General features: G+C 24.6%; 2 protein-coding genes across 5 annotated transcripts; one reads left to right on the forward strand and one right to left on the reverse strand.

Moving 5' to 3' along the window:
- The first annotated feature begins 3,159 nt into the window (after window positions 1–3,159).
- LOC132926682 (modifier of mdg4) lies at window positions 3,160–16,559 on the forward strand. 4 transcript variants are annotated; one of them, XM_060991077.1, is made up of 8 exons: window positions 3,160–3,258; window positions 10,659–10,915; window positions 10,978–11,127; window positions 11,196–11,399; window positions 11,461–11,580; window positions 12,438–12,540; window positions 12,609–12,828; window positions 12,887–16,559. In XM_060991077.1, the coding sequence occupies exons 2-8, from the start codon at window positions 10,745–10,747 to the stop codon at window positions 13,269–13,271; spliced, it is 1,353 nt and encodes a 450-aa protein (XP_060847060.1). In that variant the 5' UTR covers window positions 3,160–3,258; window positions 10,659–10,744; the 3' UTR covers window positions 13,272–16,559. The 4 variants fall into 4 exon arrangements, with proteins under 4 accessions (XP_060847060.1, XP_060847061.1, XP_060847063.1 ...); XM_060991078.1 differs by lacking the exon at window positions 3,160–3,258 and adding an exon at window positions 3,645–3,956; XM_060991080.1 differs by lacking the exon at window positions 3,160–3,258 and adding an exon at window positions 3,645–3,905.
- Window positions 16,560–18,467: 1,908 nt separating this feature from the next.
- LOC132928076 (uncharacterized) lies at window positions 18,468–22,388 on the reverse strand. Its single transcript, XM_060992642.1, has 6 exons — window positions 22,021–22,388; window positions 21,198–21,392; window positions 20,529–20,705; window positions 19,746–20,393; window positions 19,150–19,303; window positions 18,468–19,082 (listed from the first exon to the last, which is right to left on the reverse strand). Exons 1-6 carry the CDS (start codon window positions 22,097–22,099, stop codon window positions 18,944–18,946), a joined length of 1,392 nt encoding a protein of 463 aa, XP_060848625.1. The 5' UTR covers window positions 22,100–22,388; the 3' UTR covers window positions 18,468–18,943.
- Window positions 22,389–23,597: the final 1,209 nt, after the last annotated feature.

The raw sequence follows: 23,597 nt of genomic DNA on the forward strand, positions 1-23,597 counted from the left end.
AAATATTTATTGGTTTTAACGATACTGCAGTAGCTAGTAGATACCTATATTCTCAATTCTTAATACATACGTAATTAGTTATAGAACTTATAATATATAACTGATTAATTTAACATAATTTACAGTTCGTTTTCGAAAAATGATTAATTTACATTTATGCAAAGCTATACCTATATTATTTCTTAAAAAATTTGGTTTCGTTAATCTTTATAAAAATATCGTAAATAATACCGAAGTACTATTAGACGTTTCTATTTTTTACTACTTTTCACCTATTTACATGTATAACGGTACTTAGTCGATTGGCATACATATGGCGGCTATAATATGACATATAAACGTATATTACTACCTATTTATTAATATAACTATACTATAAGTAACACACTAAGATTTAACACAATAAATAATTCCTTAATCGTATGTATAAGTGCGATTGCGTAAATAATCATATAAAATATATATTTTAAACGTAAGAAGGTATTGAGAACGCGGTATTCGACGATTAATGATTTTTAATGTTTTTTTGTTTTCGTCATAAGTAAAAACAACAATTTATATGGAAAAAAATAGTCAATATTACTACGTTCCAAAATTTTTTCGACCGGTTTTACAAAAGTATAATTGACCCTAAATCGATCCATTATCTCCTATAATAATAAATACATTTTTATTTTATTATATAAATATAACTAATATAAGGTTAATTGAATTTCTCCTCCACATTTAATCTACCATATCTACGAGCTACTACTTACCCGTTTATTATTCGGCCATAGTGGAAGCAATATCTAAAACATTTAAATATCGAAAAAATTGGTTTTGCATGATGAAAAAATAATTCTATAATATTATATTAATCGTTATTATAGTAAATTATACCTAAAATCCATCCTTTTGATAAATTAATTATTTTTTTGAAAATATTAAGATATTGAAGATACTGCGTTTTTGATGATCAAAAATGATTATAATTACAATTTTAAAAGGCAGTATTTATCATATACATATTTTCATATCAATTCTGACTAATCAAAACTATACTTCATCAAAGTTTGGAACAACCTCATTGAAATCTGTGTATTTTATTGAATTATAAAACTTTAAACTAAAATAGTTAAAAAATATTGTCATTCAATTTTAAATCAGTTAATTTAATATAATATTTAAGATAAATAATGCCATAATTACACAATGTATACTGTGTTTTCTTGTAAGATATATAATTTACTGTTTATTTGTTTAATATTCAGCATGATATTTTAGTAGGTACCTATAGCTACTAAAATGTTCAAAGCTCCTTTTGACTATCAAATAAAATTATATTTTACTACACTTTTAACATAAAAAAACGATAAAAAAGTAAAATGATCCAATAAATAATATTTTGCAATATAATTGTTAAAAAATTTCAATTGTTTTTATTTTAATATTACTGAATGTATTATGTATATACATATATTAACATATTTCTAATAAAATATGACATAATAGCTAAATATACAAATTTGATTTTTATTTTCATGGCTTTTTTTCTGTTTCTTGTTTTTTATATTTTGGTTTTTATTTTTGTGTTTATTTCCCGTGATTGGTTTTGTTATCACACAACAACAGAAATTACCTACCAAATCATTCACCATAAGGAAATAGTGGTAGCTAAAATCAAAAAGTTAATAATCGACAATGGATGATAGGTACCATGAATGAAGATAATATTATATCAAGAAAATACCCGAGTCACTGGAATAGGTACTATATTTTATTTTATAACTCTGACCAGTCTAACACACGCATCACAACAAATAAATATATGTTCAACAGAACCAATTTCGTATTGTAAGCTTTAATATTAGAGTGAATTGACCTATATCAAACTTCAAGATAAGAACGGTAACTGTGTTTATACGTTATATTTTTAGAACTTTTCTATCGCAAATAAATGTACGATATAATGATAATTTTTAAATTGTAATGTTTTACATACCTTATAAGTCATAGTTAGCATACAAATTGAAATATCGGAAAAAGTCAACGTACAAACATAGATAATACTCGTACCTTATATGTTTAATATGTAACAAATAACTATAATATTAAAGCTGAAAACAGAAAATTGGTTTTGAAGAACTCAAATTTACATTGTTAGTATATTACGCGTGATTCAAAGAGAAAACTTTAAACGCTAAATATTTAATAGATAACCATGATATGTTTATATATATATTCATAAGATCACAGAAGCTGTATATATTTTAGAAACTATTATTAGGTGAAACATAAATATAATAAACAACTGCAGGGACTAAATTAATTTTTTTTGAGATATTCTCCTAGCTCCACATTTTTGTTTATGATTAAAGTAATTATACAAATTCATTTTTTTTTTTAAATAACTATATCTAACCATTTCGTATTAATTCAATCAAATATTCCTTTTTCTTACAGTATGTAACCTACTGTGTAGTGGTTTAAGCAAAATTAAAAATTTATGCCTACTAAATTATCGAATCAAACATGTTTTATTTGTTTACTTATTTTGTTTAAAATAATTTTCCACAAAAAAGTATACAATGTTATTTCAACTATAGTTAGGTATCAATTTTACACCTAGATTTGTTTTTAATTAAATATTTTAATATTTAAGTTAGGAGGTACCTATATAATAATAACCTATTATTTTTAAATTAACTGAAAAAAGCAGTTATTATAATAAACAGTTCATGTTTTATTTAAGAACTTACTTAGGTTTAAAGATTAAAAAATTAAACTTTTTAACTATTGTTAAATACCATTTTTTCTAATAGATCTATTTCCAGTTAAACATATTATAATGCGGATTAGTAAATAGGAAAATAGCTGAACTGTAATACCTACCTATAACTTGTTATTTATTTTATTTTCACTAATTTTATAATTCTGCTAAATGTTATGGACCGCTCTTTGATACATTCACGTATATAGGTTTATTATTGGTAAATTATATGAGGGGTATAAGGGCGTCACCTTCACTCCCACTATACTTTCAGTCGATAACTAAAAAATGTTATTCATATTTTGCTCCCTCCCCCAAAAAATAAAATAACTCCAAATTACGCCACTGCCCCTCCATACTGAAAATGTTCGTGTACGCCAATGGTATGTGTGGTGTGGCATTGGTTATATAACATACGACATTAGGTATAGGTATTATAATTTTAGCTATATAGTAGGTAATAATAAATAATAAGATGCCACCAGCCTGTTCGTTCCGAGAAAACTGTATGTATTATTATTATATATATATAATATAGCTAATTTTGTAATTGATATTTAGTAATTCTAATTTATATAGAAATAGGTAAAGCCGCGAGTTATAACTTGTCAGTTGTTATAACTCGTAATGACAATGACAAAAATATAATTTAAATATACATTAATGCAGTAACCGCGCGTATATAATATAATATTATCTATAGACTATTTAATAGGTAGTTTATACATTCACAGATATACGTTATTATATAATATATATATCTGTGTGACTGTGTGTCTGTGTATACAATAGACCGCAGTGTACAAAACGGACGACTGACGCAGTTGACATCGGGACAAATTGCTGCACGTCTTAGTTTTTCCCACTATTCCGCTGCCACTGTTGGTTCCTTGGACTGGGTGGTGCACTCGCCGATGTTCCGGGGAATGGGTATACAAAACGTTTTTCTTTCGGACGATGTTCAGAAATATTCCCGTTCGTCTTGATAATTAACATTTATTATTTTATTACACATTCTGGCGATTCTACAATTTTTTTTTGGTTTTTTTTTCTGAGCGAAAAAATTTTGAAAAAAATTACTCTATCCCGTTGTTCAACGTATGAATCAGTCTGCAGTTATCAGAATCAAATTGCACTTGCAAATAATATGATAGTATGAAAATTGCGGAGAAGTATATTATACCGAATAAATGTTATTAACACGGTACACTAGCGTTTTGCGTTTTACAGTTTAATGACCTTATTGATATCTATTTTCAATTTGTTTTTTTTTTATGATAACTATGTTCTATTATTTTTTTTGTTTTTCTAATATTTACCGTGGTGTGTATCGAGTTTTGAGTATAGAGTAGTCATTAATTACTTATCCCCGCATTATTCTTATCGCTCAATTTATCATTTTAATAGAGGGTTTTTCTTAATTTTGTGTTTGTTACATCTTACATTAACTATTAATTGTTATTTCGTGATTGGAGTGACATCGAAGAAACATCAAACCACTAAAAACCGAAAAAAGCTGGTAAGCTACCCATATCTGTTGTTAAAATGGACATTTTTATTGACTGCATTTGTAAATGTTAACAAGATTTTTCATTAGAAATTACTAAATTATTTATATTAATGTATTCGATCTTATTGATTTTTACTAGTAAATCATGCAATTTTATGAAATTTAACATAACAATTTTCTTATATCTTTTTTTAATTTGACATATATCCATAAAAAAAAGTAAATAAATTATATGTAAAATAGGCGTGCAAATATATTAGATAATTAATTTTTAATATTCTCTGAAATTTTTTCTTTTAAATGTAATTTCATTAAATTCTAAAAATGTCTATAATTACAATAAATTTATACATATTACAATAGGTTACTATTAGAACTAAAGATATTAAGTATTTATATTCTTTAGTTCTTTGTACATATTAAATCACAATTAAAATATTATATTCTTGACTTAATAGGTATCTCATAAGATTTTATTAAAATATATTTGGTAAACCTTAGGAAGTTTTTAATAGTTGAGTCAATTATATTTATAATTTATATGTATTCATTTAATTAATTTAACCAATAATTATTGTATAATACACTAAATTTAAAAGCCTGAATGTTAGAACTATTACATCATATCATTAATATTAATAGCTGTACTTATTTTAATTAATACACTTATTTCTTAAATGATATAATTGATAGTAAATTATAATTTTATTTTCCAATCAAACATCAGAAAACTATTTATTTACTTTTATTTTTGAAATATAACTCAAATCAAATTCCATGTGCATTTTACAGAAACATTAAATTTAAATTTTTAAGTATCGTGTGTGAATATTTTAATAACCAGTTATTCAATTTGGTTTTAATAACCTTGCATTATTTTTCTTATTTCTAAATTGTAAGTATATTATTGCATACTAAAACATAACAGGAAAATGTATGAAATATTAAAATATTCATAATGAACTTTACATATTTGTCTTAATTTTGAAAGTTTAATGGAATATTGTTAGCGGTAATTATTGTAAAGTTTAGTTGATTAGACAATAATTAATTCTTTGAAGGTTCTAAGCCTACTCAATCTTACAAATTAATTAAATATAATATTTTTAATAATGTAAAATCATAAAATATAGAACAGTAGAACAGTAGTTAGGTATATATTTTTTTAATTTCCCTTTTAAGATAACACTTTTTATAAATTATAAATGTATACTTATTTTTTAATACTCATAGAACGTAGGTATGAATATTTTAGACATTTAATAACTTTCCTTAGTAAACTTAGTATATAAAAATGTGTACATTATTAAAATTTGTATTTTACAAAATTACTTAGATATAAATGTACATACAAAAATTTAATATTGTATAGCTCTTTGAATGAAATATTTTGCAGCCAAATTATATATAGATATTTGTATGAAAATGAAAGTTATTAGATCTTAAAAATAATATCTGAATTATCTATCTTGAAATTTTTTTGAACTATAAACACATAATATCAGCATTTTTGTTCAACATTTTGTAATGTTTAGGATAGTTTATAAGCTGTTTTCATTTTAAATTGGATACAGCTAATAATACATTTTTATTTTATTAAAAACATTTAAATAACATGAACTTTTTAGTTAAAAAAAAATTATTGTAAAAGAAGTATAAAATATTAAATTTTATTCATTATATCAGGTAGATATATTTTTGGATTAGATAATTAAATTAATTTTATGAATAAATGTGGTTACTGGAAATATTTATGACAGTTAATCAGTAATTTATTGTTGGTGTTCAAAAGAAAAATTAAATAAAACAATAAATAAACTTAAAATAACTTTAATTAGATATGAAATTGTAATACAAAGAAATTAAAACATTTTAACACCTTAAAAATATTATAAATGTATATTGATGATTAATATATATTATTCTTTAAAATTAATCATTAAATTTGTATTAAAATCAAATTTTTAAAGTTAATAAAGCCATTTATCTTATTTTGTTCAATTATACTCAATTACCTATTAAAGTAACAATTGACTAGAATATTACAAATTGAAGACATTTATGTATGATTTATAATTTAGTAGTAAAAAAGGTATGTTTTTAATATTATATCGTAAATATAGTAATTTTTCTAAACAATCACAATCTTAATTATGACAGTACTTGTGTATTATAAAAACTATTCATTACTGTCTTATTAATTTATATTTCTACTAATATGATAATATAAATAAATAACTAATAAATGCACTTAACTTTTTTTTATTCGCTTTACAAATTTTAATTGTTTTTCCCTTTATAAATACAATTCATTATTTAACAATTAAAAAATTAAACAAACCTCCCGAGTATTATCAAAAAAAGTTCATTTTAAATTTGGCAATTTGTAGGAAAAATAATTTCATTTTCAAATAAATTAATTTATAAACACAATTTAGTTAATTATTTGGAGAAATCTGGTTAAGTTTGCAGGTATTTATCATAAGATGTATCTATAACAACAGATTTAGGGATGCTGAAGAAACTAAACATTTTTTTATTATTATTTAAGTTGCTTTTCAAGAGGTGTTAGTGGCATAACCATTAACTTATTATTATACACATTGTTCAATATATGTGTTATTAATATCAATGTATCAATTAATTATTGTATGGAAAACTACCTATGTAGAAAAACGAGTATTTTTTATTTTGAGGTTAAAATTGTACTAATTTAGTATTTTACCCTCTATTAAATAGATAGGTAATGCATATTTTACAAATGGATCAGATATATTATCTATTTATGATGTTAATAGACGGAATTTAAATGTAAGATGCATCAATGTAAAATAGTTAGTTATGATTAAGTATATACTACACAGTATATATTTAATCAAAGTATCTAGCATAATGTTGACACAGCTGATAAATTAAAGTTTGTGTAATAATATGTTGATTAGTAAAACACATTATTTGTATGGTAAACAGAACTTCTATAAATAAGATAACAGATTTCAAGGCTTGTAAAATGAGAAGAAAAATTGCAAAGACGTGTGAATACTAATATTTGTTTTTTGTTAAAACCTTTAAATGTTTTAATATAATCTTGTAACTAGAAAAATGATATAATTAATTATTATAAAATGATTAAATATGATTTTGTTACATTTAAATACAAACAAATAATTGTATATTACAGTTTTTAAACTATGAACTATTTGTTGCTGATATTAGAAACTGCTATTTCTTTATATCTCATATTAAACAAAAATTTTATTTACTAGGTATACATTACACACATTTTTATTATTAGTACCTAGTAAGCTTTTTAAGCTGTGATATAAATATTTTATACTGGTAGTAAAACACACATTTTTTTTTTTTTTGAAATATTGTTAATATAACGTTAGGTATCTTTGAAAATTAAATTATCTTAATGATAATTTTTATTATATACAAGGTGGGCCATCCTATTTTCTTTATCGACTTTATAGGACTTTATAATTGATAATTTTTATATTATTTTTTTTGTTTTTTTAATAATCATTTTTGTATACATTGTAATGACATTCTTGAAAGATAAATTAATCATGAACCAAACTACTGAATGAAAATTGACAAAAAAGTTTTTTATCGTAATCTATCTTCTTATATCATCATCGAAGAATCATATTTTATATCTAAAATTACAAATAAATGTATTAAGTCATTTTTCTTTCATATTCCTGATTATTACTCTCAAGTATAAAATCATGGTTATATTATATTTCATATCTTATTAAATATTTGCTTGAAGTAAGTGTTTCCAAATACTAATAATTTTTTTTAAATACTGTGCACATTAACAAACAATCTAATATTGATAAGCTTACTGTTATTTAACTATTAAACAAAATTTATTACATTATTAATGAAGATAATATGAGAATTTTATGATTTGACATCTTTAGAAATCTTTTTAAATATATATTTTAGTAATCATAAAAGATTAGAAAAAAACATTTATTTGCAATGTAATAATATTATGTATTATCTCAAACTTAAGTTAATCTTTAGGAATAATTATTATTTAATTGTTAAAAGTATCACCGTTTGTAAAGTACTTGAATATTAGTATTCAAAAAATGTCTAGTATTATGTAACTGTATTGAATACTCCCTCAAATAAATTTTTTCAAACTTAATTTAAAATATTTTAAATTGTAAAAATTAACAACCACCGCCAGTCTTATATTTATATACACTACTAATATAACTTGCTAATGTTGAACAATGTTTTTGAATTATAACAAACATTAATTATATTGTAAAGTTGATATTATGATATGTAATAATTTTAATTCATCTTAAATAATAAAACTTTCTTGAATAAAATATGTTCATATTGATAATCATTTTAAATTTGAGTATAACTTATATTGTAAGATTATTTTAGTTAATTAATAATTTTATTTAATTATTATTTTGTAAATAATTTAAGTTTTGTTGTCAAAAAAAAAGTTTCAAATAAAGCTTGATTGATATCTATAATTAGGAAATAATAAAAAAATCTGTTTGTATTTTTATAACTTACTAATTAATGAAAATTTACAACTAATGTGTTTTTAAAAGTATTTGAATAATGTTTAAAATTTAGATTTAATACAAAAATATTATTTACAGAGTATTTTTAGAGTATTTTTTTACAGCACTGAAGGTAGGTTTGTTCATAATATGATTTTTAATTGCCGATTGATGCAATGCAAGTATTGGTATAAGTGATATCTTAAACATTTTTATATTATTTTTTTAGTTAATCTTTATCTCTTTTTTTTTGTTTAAATGAGTAGTATGCACTACTCATATTTATTTTTCAATACCTTAATTTATCCATCAATCATTTCACAATAAAATCTTATCAGATAAGGTTAGAATGTAACTAAATTCGATGTCATAAATCTTTGCTCGAGTTGGTTGGTATATCAGAAATATATCTTTGCCTAATTAGTTTTACAATATGATAATTTACCATTGCAATGAGATTATTAATTAATCTAATACATATTAATATGAGAGGCAAGAGCTATGTAACTATGTAAGGCAAATTCTTATGACTCATTAGTTCATAAACTACAGTCTTTCTTTTTCATTAAAAAGTAAATTAAATAAATTATTTTACTGTTAAAATTGTATAGCATTAATTTTTGTAATATTTTCACACATTTAATACCTTTAGCACTCTTGTCTCCTTCATTACATTTTTAATTTTTTTTTTTAATTACATAAATTCATTTTTATATTATTTAACATATTTATTTTTGAGATTGATTTTCACCAAAATTATCAGGAATCTATATTGTTGTTTAAACATTTTACATTATAATACTAGTATAATATTAGATACTCTATGTCTATATGTAACAAATGTTTTTTATTTAAGTTATAATTTGTAATCCCTATATGTTGATATCTATCATTATTTCGTACTATTTACTATTTAGTTTGGTCTTTACGACCAATATGTTTGAGTTTTGATATAAGCCATTTGCCTATTTAATAAAAGGTTAATAAGTAAATGTATATTTTAATTTTAAAAATTATCTTATCTACTTGAGATATAACCAATTAGGCTTGGAATAAATTGATACATTTAACAATATTAAAGATACAGCATTTTATTTCTAATTAGGATTATTAAAATGTAAATATATGTATATTAAGTATCGACTCATATCAATGAAAAAAGAATAATCCGTTTTATATCATCTTATAAATATAACACAATATAAAACATTTTTATAACCCTGTTATTGTACAATATGCTATGATTATTATTTATTTCAATTAATTTAATATTTTTGTGCATTAATAATTATCTATATTTGCATGTTTGTTTTTTATGATATTTCAATTTTTATCATGTATTTTTAAATCTTAATATTTTATACAGTCATAACTTAGATACAAATTGGAATATTGTAAAACAAGCTAATGTGCCTATACATATAGTTTTTTTAACCTCAATTTGATTGTCATTTATATTTATACTAAAAACACAAGATTGGTTCAAATAAAAGTAAACTTTGTCATGTTACATATAGGTCAGAAAATTAATAATATGTTTATATCTTTTTGATAATTAATATAGACACAGCCTTTATGTAAAAATAAAATTTTAATTTATGAATGATTTATTTAAATCAAAATCAGTGGTGCCAAAATATATATTTACCTATGACAATAAACTGTTATAAGTGAATTTAATTGGTAGGGGATCACCTCTGTCATTGAGTGTACAAATTTACATTAACCTAACCTAGGCGGGTATCAACATTTTATGTAGAGGTTTCCAATGTCATAGGTAAAATTTTGGACTTCGGCGCCACTGATCAAAATATTCAACCAATAATAAGTAAATATATATTTAATTTTTCAGGTTTCTACCTTTTGTATTTATAGGGTTATGGTAGATTAAAATATTTTGTCAGGTTGTTCTCAAACCAGACATTTTTGAGAATATCAATGCGGCCCACAACTGAGGACAATATGAACTCATTAGCACCACAACAATATTGTTTACGGTGGAAGTATCATCACTCAAATTTACAAGCAATGTTTTCCCAACTTTTAGAACGGGAGAGTTATTGTGATGTTACATTGGCTTGCGAGGGAAAAACCCTTAGAGCTCATAAGGTATGTATTATATAGAATTTACTTAACATGTCTACATAAATTATACTTATATATATTTTCAGGTTATGCTTTCTGCTTGTAGTACTTACTTTGATACTATATTATCACAGCATGATGAGAATAAAGCAATAGTTATTCTCAAAGATGTTAAGTTCTCTGATATTCAAGCCCTAGTCAGTTTTATGTATAAAGGAGAAATTAATGTTGAAAATGTAAGTATTGAGGCTTACATTTTATCATAAATATTAGTCATATTTTATATTACCCATTTGTCTTTCAGACTGAGCTTTCTTCTTTGTTAAAAACTGCAGAAGAACTCAAGATTAAAGGCTTGGCTGAAGTATCCTGGCGATCAGATCAAGAACAGCAAAATCAAAGTTTTAATGTAACTGCTGATGAATCAAATATTAGCAAGAAGAGAAAATTAGATTCAACTTTGGCAACTACTGCTAATATAAAAAAAGAATTTACAGATAAACACCAAGTAAATGTTATTGGGATAGGAGTGTTCAATATTGTTATTTAATTATAATTATAATTTTTAGGAAAATGATGATATGGATGGAGCAGATGTAGAAGATGAGTCTGAACCTGATCAGTCCATCTGGGAACCAGAAATGCAACATGTTGTTGATACTGATAACGTAGAATTACCTAAACCAACAGTGAGTAAATGTCTTGTTTAAAACTCTTTTCTGCATGATTTTAATTTTAGTCTGGAAACAAATGTACTTCAATAGAATATTTCACAGATTAAAGAAAAATAATAAAAAAAAAAATGATGTAAAAAATTTAGAAGTTATAAGAAAAAAATTATTGTGTACCATATTTGACACATACATTATCAACCTTTAAAATATATTTTTTTTTTGTAACACATTTTTTTTGAAAAATTTAAATTAATTTATATTATAATTATGTAGGTACCAATAATAAATACAGGACAAAATTAATTTTCACTTAACTTTATGAATATTTCGAATACTAGATAGTAGATATAACATAATTTATAAAATCATAAAGGCATGATTTCCCAAATTGGCACTTAAAACAAATTTTAATGTATCTTAACAAATATTTGATTATGTACTTTCCATAAGTATATAAACCATGACATTTTGAATGAATTGGAAGTTTTTTTAAAGAAATTCGTACGTTTAAAAATGACTTAATATTATTTGAAATCAACAACACAACTGATAACATCATGATAATTCTTATATCAATATAATAATTTGTAATAACGCGTGCCATTTTAATCCTAGAGCGCAGCACCTTATATAGTTTTTATGTACCTCTTCGTGCCAAATCTGGCCATACATGCAGTTTTAAAATATCCAATTTATTAGTTTCGACATATAATAAAAATCCCGTATGTGTCACATACAATACAATATGTAATAAAAGGTTCATCATTTTTCTAATAAAAAAGTAAAATTTTGTCTTTGATATTTAAATGTTTATAAATACATGTATAACATATATAAAATGTAATAGCACCTAAAATGTATGACTTTTTTAGACTGGTACAGTAAATGTAACAACTTTTCCATCCGAAGAAGAAAGAGCAAGTAGTGTCACCAATGTTAGCCAAGGATTTAGTGAACAACCAGCACATGTTCCTGGTATAATCCACAATTATAATTGTTGTTACACTATTTATATTTATACTTAATTATTTTTATGTCAATAGATTTAAGCCAATTTTCTGATGTTATGAAAATGAATGACTATCTAGAATCAGGTGGACGCCGTCCACAATTTTGGGAAGAACCTTTTACTAAAAGACTTATGGAAGCAATAAAAAATAAAGAACTAGAAATGAAAGTGGCCGCAGAGTTAATGGGAGTATCTTATGGAACCCTTTATGGTAGATATCGAGATGCTTATGGTTGCTTAAAACATCCGTACAGGTATAGTAGTAATATTATTCTTTTATTTAAAGTCATTGAATGGAATAATATTTTACAGAGTTCGAGATTTTTGGTTGGAACAAGGTCCAGCCGATGTATTAGCTAAATTGCAAAGAAAAGAATTAACTCTATTTCGAGCAGCAGAAATACTAAATGTCACAGTAACCACATTGGCAAACTACTTGTCAACAATGAGACAAGGAGATAATTCACTTACTGTTGCCAATGCTACTGTAAGTGCTACTGATAAATCAACATTTAGAGTAGATGTTTTGTCTGAAAGTGATAGAGAAGAAGGTTCTGATGAAGATGAAGATGACAATGATGAAATTGATAATATTATAACAAGTAGTACCACTCAATCTCAACAAAATAAACCAGACATCACTTTTGTAACATCGCCAGGTTCAATATCTAAAGTGAACAATCTAAATGGTAACTAATGCTACACCTAAATAAATTATTGGTTAGGAAGTAGAAATCCTTAAACTTGTTCTAAATTATAATTATAACGGCGGTTCTATTGACAATTTTTTCTTTATTTTTGTTTTTGTTTTGTTTTGTTTGTTTTATTTTATTATTTTTATTTTTATTATTTATCTATTGTTTTTATTCATAAATACTTATATACACATGATTAGTTTATTTATTTTCTTAACATTCGGACCGCTGTTAGAAAATATTTACTCTAAATTTACTGATAATAGTACTGTTGTTACTGAAAATAAGTTACAATATTACTCAAATTGGTGCTAATCTATAATGCATTCTTCCATTTAGCTCTCTAGTGTCAAACTTTTCTATTAAAATTAATTTTTTTTTTTAAATTTTTATTATTAAATATTTTATTTATGTTGTTTGCCTATAAAAATGTTTAAGTTTATAGAAATATCAATTTTATTCCTTATTTTCTTTATTTTCAAAAAACTAGTTTTTAATGTCTGGTGGGTGATTTGCCAATCACGATTATAATTCAATCCTTACAATTTTTAGTCATATTCACGAATGTTATTATAGTAAACATATTATTGTTTGTGTAATTAAATAAAAGATTGGAGTTTAAGAGTAATATTTTAAGTTTGAACAAATAGCTATTAGATAGTAGTTATTATATTAACTAAAATCTTTATAAATATGCAATTATAAATTTGATATTATTGATATTAATATTATTATTATATATATATTGTGATTTTATTGGGTGTTTATTATAGAACTAAATGAAATGTGTTAGTTCTTTTTATGTATATGTATCATTTATGTTCTGATATAATTCAAGTATTCAATAAGAAATTAAAATATACATAGATACATCCTAGATAAAATATTTTCGAACTATGTTTGTAACATTATTATTATTTTTTTTACACTACAATAAATATTGATCAAACACGGAAATAACATTTAAGATGTTTTATTAGAAACTAGTTAACGTATATAATGTAACGTGGGCTTTAGTGTTTATAATTGTGAAAATTAATTATTTATTTATTATTTATAATTAATTTTAAAATCAATACTCCTAATAAAATCAAGTATGTTTAAAAAATACTGGAATATATAGTTTATAAAACTATAAATAAATTGAATATTTTATGTATTTATTGGCAAAAAGATACATTGTTTATATTATTGAATGAATGATATGAAATTCTCGGTTTTGAATTATAATATCATAATATTTTGTTTTAATATTTTAATAATTTATAATAATGTGTTAAATATACATCGTAATTTACATTGAAAAAATTGATATGTCGTGTTGTTTTCTGCATATAATGTTTATTTAACACATATTAATTATTTTTCTTTTTTACTGTTCTATACATGAAATATTTATTTATTGCAAAACTAAGCCTTAGTTAACCTTAGATATTGCTTTTAATTGTGCAATTATTAACACTAAAATATTTTCAAATTTGTAAATAAAAATTTATAAAGCTATTTTAAAATAATTTAATAGATTGTATTTATGCTAACATTGTTTCATCATTTGGATTTTATCATTGTGATGTCCAATAAAAAATATCATTTTTTTAAAAAAATCAATTAAATTTTTTATGTAATGTTAATTTATAGTGAATATATCAATGCCGAGAATTTTATACATGTAACTTAATAGAAAAGAACATAATATTAATGGACAAAAATATTCTAGGAATTTTATTGTGCAATATCAATCATAGTCCTAAATAATAGTTATTAAGTCTGATCAAGAATATATAAATATATTATATACATATTAGCGAGAATATTAATATATGTTTTTTATAATTATAATAATTATTATTATTACAATTATTACTGTAAATATATTATGTATTACAATTATAATTATTACCGTAATATTAACAGTATCAATGTTTATTATCGTAAAATACTATATTTAATATTAATTAAAATATATGTAATTTAAAGAAATATATATCTTATTGAAGACTTGAAACCCCAAGACTAGCTGAAAATGTACTATCTAGATATCTATATTTATACACTAATTTATTTACTTATTTTATTGATACTGTTCCATGGTACAATGGTACTATAAAATACATATTTAAGCAATTTAAATATATTGTGTATATATATTTACTTATTTATAATAGACTTTGGGTTCGCCTAAATTTGTTATAAATAATCATACTACATAATTTAACAAAGCCTTTTACTTTTTGCACTTTTATTTTTAATTAATCACAACCATATTTGCAACATTATACACAATACATGCATATAAAGATTTTTTTTTATTGTTTTACGCGTTCCTAGAATTTAATTATTATTATTTTGTTAAAATAAACTTATTGTGGAATAATTAACTATGTGGCTGAATATAATCACATTTTCACACTAAATAAATAATCTATTTTCATAAAACTATGCAAATTTTATCAGACTATTACTTAATATTTATTATATCGAGAAAAAAGATTTTATTCAGCTGCATTCTTTAGTTAACTTATTTATGTTTTATATTGTTTCAAAAATATTGTTATTTAAGGTGTGATTTTTTTTTTACTATTTATTTTTATTTTATTATTATTTATTCTTTTTTTTTTAAACTGACAAGTAAACAGTAAGACAACACTTAGCAACTTTTGTAAGTGTCAGGTATGTTTTAATCATTTTTTCTTTATTTATTTAAAAATATTTAATTTCAATAATTGGGTTATTTTATATTAATTTTCAATAAATAATAATAATTACTTTTTTCAGTGGAATAGTCTGAACATCTAATTTTATATGTACCTATGTTATAATTGTTTATATTTTAAATGTATTCAAATATTTGTTTATATTTGTCATGTCTATAATTCACTACTTATAAAATAGATATTTTGGTTATTTTATTTTTTTTTTTTAATTAATTATGTTATTTCAAAGCTATACATTACCATAATCATAAATTAATTTTTATGACATTATAAAATTACAATTTACCAACAACTTATTCTATTACGCACATCTTCAACAGAAATAATTGAAATTAAAAATTTATAATACAATACAGATGCATTATATATTTGAATACTGCATAATATATCTAAGTTATAATTCAATATTTGCAACTTCATTTAATGATATTGTATAAGAATTTTTTTTGTACCTATAAATTAAAATGTTATGTGAAACTCGTTTTCAACTGTAACTTGTATGCAAGATATTTATAATTTTATAAATCTATTGATATGTTCTTATGAAGTTAAAAAATAAACGGAATTAAATTATAATTTATTAGTAATATATGCTGGTTGATTCTATCGACCAAATCAAATTACTCCAAAAATAGTTTATAATAATATTTGAATATTAGTTGATTATTTTTCAACTAGGTATGGTAGAAACCTAAACTGTCTAAATAAGCATTAAGCATCTTGAGAAATGGGCAACCAATGTAGGCATTATAACTACTCTTAGCCCTAGTGCTATGTATAAAAAAAATTCTGTAACAATTTTTATTCATTATTATCAGATAGGTATTGCACTATTGCCCCACTGATTTTTAGCACTAACATTTAGTTACAGCTGCTATCTGATTTAATAATTTGATTAAATTATATACTTATAATATTATAATGCTTGTACTTATTTATTATGATCACAAAAAAAAAATTATTACCAATCATTCACAATTAACTTCTATATTAAACCACCCACTGAGATTTTCTAGGTTACTTTTGCCTACCTATTCTGGGCTTGTACACACATTTATTTAAAATTAAAATTAAGTATACAAATTAAGAAATAATAATTGAACTAATCATGGATAACAGATTTAATTTAGGAATTAAAATAAATTTAAAACTTATTGATTTTCTGCTCAAGCTATGCATTACATAAAATATAATAATAAATATTTACACATACAAATGAGCAGATATGTAATTTTCATAATAATACAAATATTACATAATTATTAAACAATTCAGGATTAAAAAATGTTGAATTATTTTTATGTGAAACAGTTCTGAACTATCTACAGTCAACATATTATTTAAAAAATAAAAAATGACGAATGGTATCATAATATTGTTTGTATATGTTCAAAAAATCATATAGCTTCTGGCCGCAACTATAAAATGTGGTGTATTTCTGACAGTGCATGGTGAGTCGGCAACTATCAAACGAGAGATTTTAGTGATAAATTTTGCAATACATTTAAAACCATATGTCGACGTCGACATAACACATTAATTGTTTTCCATTTGTTTAAATAAATCATTTAAATTATAAATTATAATATACAATAAAATATAAATAATGAGTATATTCTCAAAATGATACCATATTGATACGGTTGTACTAATGAGAGATAAAATATTCTTAGTAAAATATTTTTTACATCTTCAATATAAATTGTACAATGAAATATATAGCTCTATATCGTGTTTATGTTTTTTAAACTATACACACAGTTGTTGAAATAAGTCCAACTATAATAAGAACCTAACCTAACCTACAGGATATTGGCCGATAGTAAAGACCAACAGAGAATGAATTTTAATAAAAAAAAGTCTATATTTGTTAATTTGACTCCAACATTCTTAAAACTAAAATTATGTACATATTTTTAATATATTTAGTTTTATTACTCGAGGATAGAAAATTTTAATAACTCATTAAAACGAGTTGTTGCAATTGCAAAAACAAAAAATTTATTAATTTATAGTAAATAAACCACAATTAATTCTTATACCAACAAACCTTGTAATCAAGTTCACTATACATCACAAACTAAGATCTTGGTTTGTTGTCTATGTTTATATCTAACCTAACCGTGTAAAGGTAATTGTCAATTTGATGATCTCATAAAATATAGTCAAAAATAAAGATTGAAACTAATGCTCTGTTTTAATAAGTACATAAGTATTATATTATAACTGCTTAAAATGTAGGCAAAATATAAAATATTTTATGAAGTACAAAGGTTCTCTTAGAACGAGAGTCAATCTGAATTTCAAATTAATTTCAGATAACCAATAGATTTTTAAATTATTCTACAGATAACAAAAAATTGTTGTCACTCAAATAATGTCATTCATGTGGCCCATGAATAAACACAATACTAATGCGTTAAAAAAAGATTAATTAGTGCTAAAATGATTTATTCTACTCAACTCATTGAATATACCACACACTTGTTAAAATTAACTGTTTATTATCACAAGTAGAAAAAAAAAACAATTGTTTTCTTATGAATCTATATTTTGAATACTGATGTTTACTTAGTAAGTATTCCTTAAAACTTATTATGCTAAAATAAAACTTACATCAATAATCAAAATGTATTTTAAACTTATACAAGTTTTTCTTTTGGACTTCAATTAAGTTAATTGGTCAATTTTAATATTATTTCTATTCAACATTTTTTGTGAAAATACAAATATGAGATTTCAATGGTTACAATGTATGTATAAAGTGTAAACATGAAATAAATCAGCAATTTCACATAATTTTAGTTTTTATGAATCAGATATTAATATAAAAATAATATTGAATCTGATATACAAACAAGAAAAAAAATATTATTATTCAATACTAAATTAATACATAGATCAAAAGATATTATAAACTCAATAAGAAGTACTGTACATTTTCTAATAGTAATAGTAATTTATGAAACACTTCTATTTTTTGATTTGAACTTGAGTAAAAGTGTACGTCGAGCGCGTTCTCGTTTTGCCTCTATTTCAGCTGGTGTGCAATATCTGGTAGTAGTTGTAGTTGTAGCTTTGGCATTGCCACTACTATCACTAAAATATATATAAAAAAAACAATATGAAACAATTTATTTAAGCCAAATGGACATAAAGTTATTACCTAGAATTATTTGTTGTTCCAATAACACCACTGAATTTTTTAGGTTGTTGTATACAATTTTGTTGCTTGTTAACAATTGATGATGTTGAAGTAGATCTACGCCAAAGTACAGAGCTAGAACTTAAATTACTGGTAGATGCACGATTGTTTATAGCTAAAAAACAAAATATGAGATTGTTTACAATTTATATAATACATTAATATATTTTAAAAGATGAAAATTGAACTATTTATATTCATTCTAAATGAGTTAACATTCAAGTTAATCACTATAAACTTGACATGCACTAACTAATTAGCTTCCAAGCTCAAACTCTAAATTTTAACTACTTTTGATTAATTTTTAGCATGCATCTAAATTATATTCACTCTAGTTGCTAATAAAGGTACTATAATAACATTCAATAGGGTAAAGTGAGGTAAGTCAGTTTGTAATTAACTTAAAATACTAACTAGCCAACAAAAATATAACAATCAAGTTTTTAATTAATAACATAGTTTAAGTTATTGTTTACATTTGAATTTAAGAATTGATTCAAAACCTTAATTTAAAAATATATGATGGTTTGTAATAATTTGTATAATAAACATAATACCTGGTTTATTTTCCAATTGCTTATCAACATTTGCGTTTGGCTGTTTATAACAATTCTGAGTTGCTGGTACAGTAGTTTCTTTTTTAGCATCAGCCATAATTTGTTGCTCGATTTCCAAAAAATCGATACCCATAAAAAATTCATCGTCATTGGCAAAATTGTCTAATAGTGATGATGAGGAATCATCTTTCTTACAATTCGCAACAGATGTAGAAGCCGAAGATGAACAATTATTTTCTGATTTACTTGCTGCACTTGAAGTTATTGTGTGACACGGTGATTTACGTGGTTTACAATTGTCTTCATGTTCTTCGCCAAATAGTTTGCTCTGTACTGGTTTGAACTTTTTGGAAGCATGGTAATATACATTATTATTTGTTGAGTTGTTGGTATCTTTCAATGGACTTATACCATTAATTGACAGAGAATTTGATGCAATTAATTTAGTAGGTTTATTTATAGTACTATTACTAATACTAGCATCAGCTGCTATTTTTTGTTCAAAAGCTTGACTACACAACATCATCAATTCGTCATCAGCAGAGTCATCTAATAAATAACCAACATTATTATTTTCTGTTGAACTATTTGCAGAAGAACTAGCTTCCATTTTAGCTTTCATTAACTGTCGTTTTTTCTTTTTAGCACCTATAATACAACATAATCAGAATTTGTATCATATATTATTTACTATTTAATGCAATTTTAAGAATTAAAAAAATAACTTATTCAGACAAAATGTAGAGCTTAATGAGAGCTTAAGGTCACTACCTTATTACTTACTAAGACAATTCAATATACACTCAAGATAATTATTCAGCTCTTCGTGAAGAGCAGTATTATTTGGGCTTGCGCAACTCCTTGGAGAAGGTGAATCAGTCTTTGTTCTAAAGAAAGACCGATGATGGCGTTCAGAGAATAATCGGCTTTGTTTCCTCCTTCTTGACCTCCTTTCATTAACTAAACAATTAAATTAGATTTAAAATTAAAATAAAATAATTCCTTTAAAATAAAAAAAATAAAATTTTAATAGATAGCATTTCAAAAAATGTTTTGAAATCTAAAATGATAATAATATTATGTTATATTATCGTTAATTAAAGTTGTTATAATATTAACTCTAGCTTTATCACATGCTATGCTTAAATATGGTAGGTATAAATCTAAAATGTAAAGTATTGTATTTATTCATAATGATTGAATGTGTACTAATTGATGTTTGATTTAATAATAAAAACATCAGTATCAAATTTGTATATTCTGTTTTTATATTAACACTTATGTGTAATAAAATAAAGATAATAACTTAATAAATATTATTATTATTTTTATTCTATCATTAAATGTAATTTAAGTTTCAAAAAGAATAAGTTGAGTATTGTTTATAGACTATAACACTATTTATATCTACAAGTTATTTCAAATTAGATATTACCTATACATTATTCTTACCATAATCATAGTCTTGAAAACAAGGACTGCCATATCCGTCGTCCCAACCAATACGCACACCTCCCAAATCATATTCATCAGGAGTCCTCCTACAAACTGGGATAAGATGTGGAAATTTAGGGCTTTCCATTTCATCTGAATCGTCGTCATCACTGTAAAATGTTGATCGGACTGGTGTCCTTGGACTGGGTAAGGCTAATCAACACAGCAAATTAAAAGACATATGTTAGATAAAAGTACAATAAATAAAATAAAAGACCATCTTAGTTATCTGACATCAGACATAAAATAGCAATAAAATATTTTCTTGTAATGCTCAGAAATCAGTTATTGTGTACCAAGGCACAATTAGCTCTGGGTGAAGTGTAGCGCCGGATTGGTAAGATATCAGCTTACAAAGTTTTAGAATTTTTAACGTTTGATTACAGCTATAGCTACTGGGTACGGTTTAAATAATTCAAATCAATTATATTTTTTACCAAAGTTTGTACTAATTTATCACAAAAATTAAAAATAAATACGACCAAACACTCAAAACCGGCCCATATTTTGAGCGGCCCACCGATTTTACTCGGTAGTTCGCCACACCAATCCGGCTTTAGTGAAGTGGACCTCGAGTTGTAAAGAAACTTGTATATTTATTTTAAATTCAGGAAAAAAATATCTAAGTATTACTTATTTTATTTGTTAATAATTAGTCTATAAAAAAAGTTTGCATTTCTAGAAATATAATATTTGAATTTTTGCCTCGCAAGACTGGTCGGTGTGAACAGAGATGACAAAAAAAGGACGTTGCCTTTAGTAATATGCGTTCAGAACATACCTCTCGGCGGGCTAGATGTTGTAGCCTCATTTTTTTCGTTTACGTCGGGCGACGGCTGCGACTTTTTCGGTGTCTCCATTTCTTGTTTGTAAATGCGTTACGCTTATACCGAAAAACCAGAAATAACAATACTCTAATAATGATGAAAGCAATAGAAACAACGACTCTTTAAATCTATAGGATTTGAAAGGAAAAAATGCCGTTCAAACTTTTAATCATAAACAAACGAACAAGTAACAAAAAAAACGTGTTTGACGGATCGACCGCCATAGCAATATTATGGTAACCTACAGGCAGTACAGGCTACGCCGGGTGGCGTCTACAACGGTCCGTTACAAAACTGAGCAGTGAGCGTATAAAAAATGTGTTGGTGAGGACGCGCGTGTGCGTGCATAGGTGGGATGTACCGCTGACGCTCGTTCAGCGATGCGGCGATACGCGGTGGTCGAATACTCCACACGCGCATCTACCTCCACGCATATGAAGGGTCGTTTACATAATGCTCTTTTATACAACTACACAAGCAATAATTTATCAAGCATCACAATTATCTGCTAGTAAAAATGCATAGTGTAGTACCTATATACAAGAGAGCAAGCTAGGGCATGCTATATTTTAAATATATTTTTATTCGCCAGTTCATGTCACGTAGTTGCTCCGCTATTTCGCTATCTCCATGTATATATTTAAATTACATTTTACTAGTTACACGAATTAATATAGCAATCTTAATTCGTGCTATTAGCACGTAAGTGATCTTAGAATTTAGAGGCAATCATTGTAGAAAGTGAGAATCACTTTGGGCAGTGAGCCCACGCACAAGCCACTGTATGAACTGCTTCTGCAGTTTAAAACGTTATGCGAAAACTAATTTTCATTTTTCAACGTACCGTTTAATATCTGATCTAGTGAAGCAATAAGAATTCTGAAAATAATTTGAATTTGGCGTCAAGAGATCGACTTTCCTACATTTTTTTTTTTTTTACTTCTTCAAAAATTGAAATATGTCAATTTTTTAATTACTATTTTTTTTTTAATATAACGTTTTTTGGATTTTGGAGGGATAAAATCAAAAATGTAGGAAATTCGATTTCAAGTAGACTTGACGACGATAAATTCGAATCTGTTTTCAGAATTATTATCGTATTATTATATCAATCGGTATGTATACATAATACATTGGAAATAGAACACGTCTATAATTTTATATGTTGCGAGCGAGTTAGACAAAGACAGAAAATCACCGGTTCCGAACCCCTTAATCAGCAAATGCCAACTGGCAACTATTAACTAAACTGCCATCTGGCAAGTCTGCTGTGCGTTTGCTGAAGTGCCTGAAGTGCTAAACTGCAGCTGACTGCCGAGTGCCCGACGCCCGTGAACGGTACAATATTATTATGTATACGCGCGCGCGCGCGATTATTATGGTACGTTCGGGCAATTATTATTGTACGGTCGTGCTACTATCGGAGGGAAATCGGGTAGGGCACGCAGATGTGGGAATACGCGCAAAACATCGGTGTCCGGGGGGGGGGGGGGGCAAGTGGAGTGGCGAAAGGACAACGACGTTACCGCCA

This window comes from Rhopalosiphum padi, chromosome 3 (genome assembly GCF_020882245.1).
Source record: "Rhopalosiphum padi isolate XX-2018 chromosome 3, ASM2088224v1, whole genome shotgun sequence".
Classification (NCBI taxonomy): Eukaryota; Metazoa; Arthropoda; class Insecta; order Hemiptera; family Aphididae; genus Rhopalosiphum; species Rhopalosiphum padi.